Consider the following 9,214-nt stretch of genomic DNA (forward strand, 5'->3'; position numbering starts at 1 on the left):
AGGGCCTGTAGGGTCGGCTACAGGGCTTGTGGGGCCGTGTGTCGGGCCTGTGGGGCCGGGCGGGTATACAGGGTGTATAGGGCCGGCTCTGAGGTGCATAGGGCCGGCTCTGAGGTGCATAGGGCCGGCTGGGGGGGGGCTGTAGGGCCGGGTGTGCGGTGTATAGGGCCGGCTATAGGGTCTGTGGGGCCGGCCGTGTGTATAGGGTGCAGAGGGGCGGGTGGGAGGGTGGCTCTGTGGCCAGGCTGACGTTTGTTGACGCCCCCATTTCCACCCCAGGGTTTCCAGCCCGAGATGGGACCGGGATGGGGGGGGGTGCTGCGGTGTGTGCCGTAGCCTTGCCGGCCCCATGGGGTGCAGGGAGCCGTGGGGCAGAGGGTACGCAGTGGGACAGGGTCCCCAGGCACTGTGGGGCAGGGGCTGCTGGGGACGTGCTGCTGCCTGGGGACCCCCGATGCTCCCCTGCCTTTGGGGCAGTGTCATGGGGCAGGCTTGCCCCACAGCCAGCGGCCAGATCCTGCCCTAGGGATGGAGCTGGGTCACGGGGGGGGTCGTCCATCCGTCCCCCCCGCCGCTGCAGTCGTCGCTTCCCCTTTGGCAGCCTCACGGTGGGGCCGGTTCCTGTTCCCACTGCAGCTGGGGGCAAAGCCCTGCCTCTGCCACAGGACCCCTCCGTGGGGCTGCCCATGCTGGGGGTCACTGGGAGGTCCATGGGGACATGAGGGCAGGTCAGGGGACTGATCATCCAGGACCCTGCCATGTCCTGCTGGCTTTCAGTGGGGTGCCCCACTGCAGGGGCCTGGTCGGGAGGACCCGTGAGAGAGGTGGGGGTTGTTGGGGGGGGGCACAGGCTGGCTGTGCAGGACCCCCCCCGCCACTTTCTCCCCACGCGAGGCGGGTGGCAGGAAGCTAAATCTGGAGCCGGGGCTGTGTCTCGGCAGCTTGTCAGTTATCACGTGGCACTGGGCTAAAAATATCCTGGGTGGCTGCCTGGTGGGGCTGGGGGTCCCGAGGTCACCAGCTGGGGGATGGGGACAGCCTCCAGCTGCTGCCATGTCCCTGCCTCTGCCGGCACGGGGGATGCTGGCACAGCCCCAGTGGGGCACGACCCCACTGGCTGAGGGGGTTTCCTCCTGGGGTTGTGGGGCCAGCGCGGTGTCCCTGCTTGGGGTCCCCGTGTTTGGGGTTGTGACCGGTTTGCCACCCCAGTGTGGCTGGGGCAGAGCTGGTGTTGCACTCCAGTGCCCTGCAGGGGTGTGACATGGGTGTTCGCTGCCTTGTCGCCCACTTCCTTCCCCTTTCTACCCAGCCCTGCGCAGCTCTCCAGTGGCCTCCACGGACCCCTCCTGCGGCACCCAGGCAAAGCTGGGGGTGCTGGGGACAGGGAAAGGGCATGCAAGGGGGAGAGGGGCTGGCTGCAGGCCAGAGGTGCAGCCACCAAGCCGGGGGGCCACGGCACAGGGTGGGGGTCCTGTCTCAGAGGTGCTGCTCGAAGGGTATCCTTCCACAGCTGCTGTGGTTGGGGTGGGGTGCTGACCCCCCCCTGCCCCGAGCCATGGGGGTCCCCATCACATTGCCCTGTGCTTCACGGCATGACCGGAAGCCTCCTCCCTTCCCGTCCCCAGTGCTTTTGCTCCGTCAGCTCTGCCGTGCCCCACGGCTGCCGGCTCAGCTGTGGGGCACCCCACACTGCCAGTCTGCTGCGATAAAGGAGCTTTCCCTGCTCCACAGGGCGCCGGGGACGGCCGGTCCGGGTGGGCTGTGGGGCAGGGTTGGGGTGTCACCCATCCTGCTGTCTCCCCCCACCAGATGCCGTGAGCCATGTCGGACGAGAAGCCCCCACAGCTGGTGGACTACTTTGTGGTTGCTGGACTGACGGACACCTCACGGCCGCTGGAGGAGGAAAGCCAGCAGCACCGCCCAGCCCGCCCCAGTGAGCCCATCACCGACGTGGCCGTCATCATCCGCTCGCAGGGCGAGGAGGTGCCCCACGGCTTTACCTGCATCGAGACCACCACCTCGGGCCACCCTGTCGACCTCAACGCCGGGCTGCTCAACAACCCCCAGATGTTCATATGCTACAAGCGGGGACGAGACAAGCCCCCCCTCATCGAGCTGGGGTGAGTTCTTGGGACTGGGGCTGGAGGGGAGGGCAATGAGCTCCCCAAGGGTCCCCCTCACCCCTCCTCTCCATCCAGGGTGCACTACGAGGGCAAGGACCGTTCAAAGCCAGGCTATAAGATCCTGGACACGACACCCTACAGCCGCTCAGCCAACCTCAATTCGGGGGGGCCGGGACACCAACGCACCTTCCTGATGTACCGGCGGGCAGCTGAGCCCCACGGCCACAACACACTGGGGATCACTGACATCTGCCTCATCATGCCCAGCAAGGGCGAGAGCACCCCCCACACCTTCTGCCGGGTGGATAAGAACCTCAACACCAGCATGGTGGGTGCTGGGGTTCCCCCTCTTGCCGCTGCTGGGATGCCCCCGCCGCCATCCGGCCCGTGCCAACCCCCTTCTCTGCTCCCTCCTTGCAGTGGGGCCCTGCCCTGTTCCTGTGCTACAAGATCGCTATGGCCAAGGCCAACACACTGGTCTACGAAGCGGGTAGGGTCTCCCATGGCAATCGAGGTGGGGTGGGTGTCAACCTGCAGTGGGTTGACAGGCTGCCGAGTGCCCATGCAGGTGCTCCCTCCCTCCCCCACCTCAGCTGGATGGGGGAGTTGATAAGGTGAGGCTCATCCTTCTGTCCGTCTGTCTGTCCAGGGCTGCTGGGACGTTATCCCGAGCAGGACAGCGAGTCCTTCCCCCTGCCCGAATCAGTGCCCGTCTTCTGCCTGCCCATGGGGGCCACCATTGAGAGCTGGCCGGCTGACACCAAGTACCCACTACCCGTCTTCTCCACCTTCGTGTTGACTGGTGCCTCGGGCGATAAGGCAGGATGGGGGCTTGGGCTGCGGGGAGAGACAGTGTGGGGGGGGGGGGCTCACCTTGACCATCCGTCCCACACAGGTGTATGGGGCGGCCATCCAGTTCCATGAGGCGTTTCCCCGGGAGCGGCTGTCTGAGAAGCAGAGCCTGCGCCTGGGGCTGCTGAGCGTGGTAGACCGACGGCCTGTGGCCGGCCGCTCACTGCAGACCCGCAAGAGCATCTGTGTCCTGTCCCACTGGCCTTTCTTCGACGTCTTCCGCAAGTTCCTCATGTTTATCTACCGCTACTCCATCTCAGGGCCCCACGTGCTGCCCCTCGAGACGTGAGCGCTGGGCAGGGGGAGGTTTGGAGGGGGGACACAGGGGGATGGCTCCCATCGTCTCCCCCCACCGATGGGCCCCTCTGCCTGCAGGCACATCTCGCACTTCATGCACAACGTCCCCTTCCCATCCCCGCAGCGGCCACGCATCCTGGTCCAGGTGAGTCACCATCTCTGTGTGTGTGTGTCTGTCCCGCTGTTCCTTCCGCATGCTGGCTTCCCCCAGCCCAACCGTGTCCCCATGTCCCCCCAGATGTCCCCGTATGATAACCTGCTGCTGTGCCGGCCTGTGTCATCCCCGCTGCCGCTCAGGTAGGGATGGCTGCAGGGCACTGGGGACACACACACACACACACACACACACACGCATGGGAGGGGGATGTGGGGCGGCTGAATGCCATCCCCCCACCCCGCAGCGGCGCCAGCTTCCTGACGCTGCTGCAGAACCTGGGCCCCGACAACGCGGTGGCACTGCTGGTGGCCGTGCTGACCGAGCAGAAGCTACTCATCCATTCCCTGCGCCCTGACGTCCTGACCAGCGTGGGCGAAGCCCTGGTGGCGGTGAGTGCTGGGGAGGGGACATTGCAGGGGGGACACGCCGCGGTGCTGGGGAACCCCAGCCCGCGGCGCTGACCGCCCTTGTCCTGTCCCCAGATGATCTTCCCCCTGCGCTGGCAGTGCCCCTACATCCCGCTGTGCCCGCTGGCGCTGGCTGACGTGCTGTGTGCCCCCGTGCCCTTCATTGTAGGCATCCACTCCAGCTACTTTGACCTCTACGAGCCCCCCAGGGATGTCATCTTCGTCGACCTGGACACCAACACCATCTTCCAGTGAGTGGCCCCCAATTCTTGGCCGGGGGGGGTGGGCTTCACCAGCTGGCTGCTGCCTGGAGGGATGCCGGGGATCCACTGGCTGCCCTCCCGTCGTCCCTCTTGTGTCCCCCCCCAGGAGCGAGGAACGCAAGCTGCTGTCCCCCCGCTCCCTGCCCCGCCGACCCTGCAAGGTGCTGCTGGCCTCGCTGTACAGCCTCTCCCAGCAGCTGGACGAGAGTGAGTGGGGGGGTCCGGAGGGGACCCCACAGCTGCCTGTGCCCCTCCCCTGCCTAATTTCCCCCCCCCTTTGCTCTCACAGTGTACAGTGGGCCAGGCGAGGAGGTGTCCCTGGAGTTGCTGCTGAGCGATGCAGAAGCGGCGCGGGGACGTCGGGCACAGCTGGAACTGGAGGCGCGGGCGGCTTTCCTGCGCTTCATGGCCTGCGCCCTGCGGGGTTACCGCTCCTTCCTGCGCCCCATCGCCCCAGCGCCCGCCCCGGCTGGCCGCGATGCCGGCAGCCTCTTCGCTCTGCAGGGTGGGTGGGCAGCAGGGAAAGGCAGGGGTAACTGGGGTGGGGGTGTTGGCTGGATTTAAACCCCCCCCTAATCCTGTCCCCTTAGGGTTCCTCAAGTCCCGGGAGCGGGCGTACCACCGGTTTTATGGGCAGCTGCTGCGCACCCAGCTCTTCACCCAGTTCATCGAGGACTGCTCCTTCGCCAGCGACCGAGACCCCTGCCTCGAGTTTTTCGACACCTGCGTGGATAAGGTGGGTCCCGCCAGCTCTGCACCGTGTCCCTGTGTCCCCGTTCCCCCCACCCCAGTGACACCCTGCACCCCCTCCCCAGGTGCAGGCAGAGCTGGAGAAGCCGGAGGACACACCCCTCATGGAGCTGGATGACCCGCGGGGGGGTGAGCACACCGTCTTCATCACCCCCCCTGAGCAGCCAGCAGGTCCCGATGGTGCCGAACTGCCTGCGCGGTACCGGTGAGAACCCCCCCTTAATCCCCCCAGCCCTGCCGCCCCCTGAGTCCCCCCAACTTAGCTTCTGCTCCCCCCTGCCCCCCTAGCTATGATGGGTTCCCCACCCTGCGCCCCGAGCTCCTGGAGCCCCCCCGGGACCCACTGGTGGCCCAGCTGTGCCAGGCCAGGAGCAGTGCTCCCAGCAGCCCAGCCCCACGCAGGACCAAGCAGGTGAGCAGGGCCAATGGTGCGACAAGTTGGCCAGGTCTCAGCAGGGATGGGACAGCATGGCGAGGCGGTGCAGGATGCTGCCTGCCTGCCCACCTCCTCCAGCTCCCTCCTCTTTCTCCCCTCATCCCCAGGAGATGAAGGTGGCCCAGCGCGTGGCCCAGAAGTACTCCTCGGTGCCTGACATGTGGGCCAAGTGCCTGCTGGGGCACTGCTATGGGCTCTGGTTCCTCTACCTGCCCACCCACGTCCGTGCTGCCCCCGCCAAGCTGCGGGCACTCCAGCTGGCCTACGAGGTCCTGCGCAAGATGGAGACTCAGAAAGTGGTGCTGCCGGACGAGGTAGGTGGCATTTGGGGCAAGGCAGGCATGCCGGGGGTGGGGAGGGACCCCAGGCCAGCCCTGATTGCCCGTGGTTGCCCGCACCCAGGTCTGCTACCGCATCCTGATGCAGCTCTGCGGGCAGTATGGGGAGCCAGTGCTGTCGGTGCGGGTGCTGCTGGAGATGAAGCGTGCAGGCATCGTGCCCAACACCATCACCTACGGCTACTACAACAAGGTGACGGGCTTGGGGGAACACACACGTCGGGGGGGGGCGAGGAGGGTCCGCACCGGCAAGTGACTGTTTCGTTTTCATCCCTCCCCGCCCCACTCGCAGGCGGTGCTGGAGAGCAAATGGCCGGCGGGCACGCAGGGCGGGCGCCTGCGCTGGGCCAAGCTCCGCAACGTGGTGCTGGGGGCCGCCCAGTTTCGACAGCCCCTGCGCCAGCGGGAACGCCAGGCTGCTGCCGCTGCTGCTGCTGCTGCCCCCCCAGGTAGGTGGGGATGGAGTGGGGGGGGATGGCCGGGGGGAGCTGCTGTCACCCCGCTGATAGCCCCCTCATCCCCTCCCACAGGTGGCCGAGCCCCCCCGGCACCCCGTCCTAGCCTGCAGCGGCAGACCACCTGGGCCGGGCGCAGCCTGCGGGATGCCCCCCTGGCCCCCCGGCTGGTGAAGAGTGGCAGCCTCAGCTTCCCCGGCGGCACCCACGGTGAAGGGGGCCGGGGGGGGCCAGAGGAACCCCCGACTACCCGGCCCCCACCTCTTCCTGCAGCCCTGGACCCACTGCCGCCCCGGCTGTGGGGTCCCCCTGGCTCGGCCGATGGGAGCCTGTCGGACGTCAGCTTTGCCACAGACGAGAGCGACCGGGTGGATGAGGGGCCGGTGAGCAGTGGGGGGCTGGCGGGGGGCACGCCGCGGCGGGGGCTGGCTGCCAAGCTGCAGCAGCTGCTGTCCCCCGGCAAGCGGCCCCCACTCCGGCCGGGTGCCAGCACCGAGCTCCCTGTCGGCCCCCGGGACGCTGCCGAAGCCACCTGTCCGCGCCGGGGCTCTGAGCAGCGGGATGGGGAGCCTCTGCCGCGCCGGAGCCCTGCTGAGACCCTGCTGCGCCCACGGGAGCGCCCCGAATCCACCGCCTCCGAGGTACCTGGCTTCTCTTCAGGGACGGTGACTGTCTGTCTCTCTGTCTGTCCTCGCTGATGGCACGTGTACCCCCAGAGCTCTGTCTCGCTGGGCAGCGAGTTGGACCTGTCGGACACGTCGGTGGGCAGCGCTGGTGTTCCCAAGTCCTCCGAGCCACCGGCTGATGGGGCAACTGGGCAGGAGCCGCCTGCTGTGGAGGTGAGTGGGTGCGTCCCATCCTATTATGGCCCCCCCCCACTTTCACTGCAGGGTCTGACGGTGCTGCCACCGCTGCTGGCCAGGTCCTGCTGTCCAGCTGCTCGCGGTGCCAGGGCTGCAGCGCGCTGGTATATGATGAGGAGGTGATGGCTGGCTGGACCTCTGATGACTCCAACCTCAACACCACCTGCCCCTTCTGCGGTCGGTCCTTCGTCCCCTTCCTCAGCATCGAGATCCAGGACTTCCAGCTGCCCCCCAGGTGGGCTCCCCCAGACCCACCTGCGCACCTGCGCACCCCTGTGTCCCCTGTCCTCCAGGAGAAACCCTAATGTCCCCCATCCTCCCCAGCACTCTTCTTTGCTGCCCACCAGTATCCCCTGTCCTTCTGTCCTCTGGGGGAAAGCCTTAACGTCCCACATATTCTGGTGTCCCTGGTGTCCCCAGTGTCCCTCTTTGCTGCCCGCTGCTGTTCCCCAACCTTCCACCCTCTGGGAGAAAACCCCAATGTCCCACATCTGCCTTGGCATCCTCCGTGTCCCCAGTGTCCCCAAACCCCCTCTTTGCTGTCCACCATTTTTCCCCCATCCTCCAGGGAAATGTCCAGCATCCTCCCTGGTGCACCCCCCTTGCCATTTCCATAACTCCCCCCTCCTCTGCCTCTTTGCTGCGCAGTGCTGCCGAGGATGGCTCCCTCCCTCCTCCCACTGCGCAGGGACCGGTGCTCAGTGACCGCCGCCGCTGCCTGGCCCTGGACGAGGCTGAGCTGGAGCTCTGCAACGGCTGCCTGGACACAGTGGTATGGTGCTGGCTGCGGAGAGGGGAGACAACCATCCCCGCAACGGGGAGTCCAGGTGTCCCAGTGGCGTGTATGTGTCCCCCCCCTCTCTCCCACAGGTGCCGCGGCGGTCAGAACGAGTGGCTTTCGCCTACCTGAGCCCATTGGTGCTGCGGAAAGAGCTGGAAAGTTTGGTGGAGAATGAAGGCGGTGAGTTCCTGGCGCAACCGGAGCTGGTGGACAGCCACCCCATCATCTACTGGAACCTCGTCTGGTATTTCCAACGCCTGGGACTGCCCAGCAACCTCCCCCGCCTGCTCCTGGGCTCCCAGCACGTCGCCCCGGCCCCACAGGTAAGGCTGGGGGGGCTATAGAGAGGGGTTTTAGGGGTTGGGGGGGATGCCAGCATGGTGCCCACCTCCCTGTCCCACAGGCGCAGCCCCCCGACTCCCCCCCCGTGCGTGTGCGGCTGCTCTGGGACGTCCTGGCCCCTGAGCCCGACAGTTGCCCCCCGCTTTACGTCCTCTGGCGGCTTCACAGTGAGTCGGGGGGTGGTGGGAAGGGGGGGAACTGCAGCGGTGGGGTGGCACTGACCCCCCCACTCTGTTCCTGTGTTCCTGTCATGTGTGGTCCCCCCCCAGGTAATGTCCCCACCCGGCTGAGGTCCTGGCGGGCCCACGGCCACCCCTTCTCGCTGGCCTTCCTGGAGGCTGTGCTGAGCCACGTGGGGCTGAGTGAGGTGCACAAGGCCATCGCCCTCTTCCTCGAGACACTGGCAGCCCCTGGCGGCCCCTGGCACCTGCAGAGGTAGGGCTGTGACCCCCACCCCCAGCCTCGTTGGCACTGGGCTGGTCCCCCCGCACCTCACTGCTCTGCCTCCCTAGGAGCATCTACCGGGAAATCCTCTTCCTCACGCTGGCGGCACTGGGCAGGGACCACATGGACATCGGTACTGGGGGCTCAGGGAGCGGCTTCGGGGGGACTGGGTGGCCCCCCCAGCACCGCTGATGGCCGGTGTGTGTGTCTGTGTGTGTTCCCCCTCGCCTTGCAGCCGCCTTTGACAAGAAGTACAAGTCGGCCTACAACAAGCTGGCGGGGAGCCTGGGCAAGGAGGAGCTGCGGCGGCGGCGGGCGCAGCCCCCCAGCTCCAAAGCCATCGACTGCCGCAAGAGCTTCGGGGCCACCCTTGAGTGCTAGGGGTGGCCCCCCTGGCCCTCCCTCCCCCGGGACAGAGCAGTGGGGGGGGGGGGGCGGTGACCCAGGCCAGCCGCTCCACTCCCCAGGTTGGGGGGGAGCCCCCGCCACAGTCCCTGGCTCACAAAGGGTTTTATATGTCAGTGTTAATATATTTTTATTTATTCTACCCCCCCCCCCCCAGCGCCTCCTCCTCGCTTGTGCTGGCAGCTGGGTGGGCAGCTGGGACAGTCACGGGGAGGCTCTGTGCATCGCCCCCCCCCATCTCACCACCCCGCACCTGGGGGGCTTGTGAGGTCACGGGGGGGGGGTGGGGGGCCGCCTCCCC

At 67.2% G+C, this 9,214-nt stretch overlaps 1 protein-coding gene across 1 annotated transcript; it reads left to right on the forward strand.

The window, feature by feature from the left end:
* The first annotated feature begins 1,742 nt into the window (after nucleotides 1–1,742).
* DENND4B (DENN/MADD domain containing 4B) lies at nucleotides 1,743–8,889 on the forward strand. The gene is made up of 26 exons (XM_010565623.1): nucleotides 1,743–2,120; nucleotides 2,199–2,451; nucleotides 2,544–2,613; nucleotides 2,773–2,942; nucleotides 3,019–3,260; nucleotides 3,351–3,417; nucleotides 3,511–3,569; nucleotides 3,674–3,818; nucleotides 3,912–4,087; nucleotides 4,206–4,306; nucleotides 4,389–4,604; nucleotides 4,690–4,835; nucleotides 4,915–5,054; nucleotides 5,138–5,261; nucleotides 5,393–5,599; nucleotides 5,688–5,816; nucleotides 5,916–6,072; nucleotides 6,154–6,719; nucleotides 6,795–6,917; nucleotides 7,001–7,176; nucleotides 7,590–7,713; nucleotides 7,812–8,045; nucleotides 8,126–8,231; nucleotides 8,334–8,499; nucleotides 8,577–8,641; nucleotides 8,744–8,889. Exons 1-26 carry the CDS (start codon nucleotides 1,822–1,824, stop codon nucleotides 8,887–8,889), a joined length of 4,407 nt encoding a protein of 1,468 aa, XP_010563925.1. The 5' UTR covers nucleotides 1,743–1,821.
* The last annotated feature ends 325 nt before the right edge of the window (nucleotides 8,890–9,214 follow it).

Source organism: Haliaeetus leucocephalus, unplaced genomic scaffold (genome assembly GCF_000737465.1).
Source record: "Haliaeetus leucocephalus isolate CR32 unplaced genomic scaffold, Haliaeetus_leucocephalus-4.0 Scaffold193, whole genome shotgun sequence".
Taxonomy (NCBI): Eukaryota; Metazoa; Chordata; class Aves; order Accipitriformes; family Accipitridae; genus Haliaeetus; species Haliaeetus leucocephalus.

Coding starts and splice junctions, on each gene's coding strand:
- DENND4B (XM_010565623.1), top strand. CDS start 1,822: ATGTCGGACGAGAAGCCCCCACAGCTGGTGGACTACTTTGTGGTTGCT. Junction 3,570..3,673: donor TCATCCCCGCTGCCGCTCAG/GTAGGGATGGCT, acceptor CCCACCCCGCAG/CGGCGCCAGCTTCCTGACGC. Junction 6,720..6,794: donor CCGAATCCACCGCCTCCGAG/GTACCTGGCTTC, acceptor GTGTACCCCCAG/AGCTCTGTCTCGCTGGGCAG.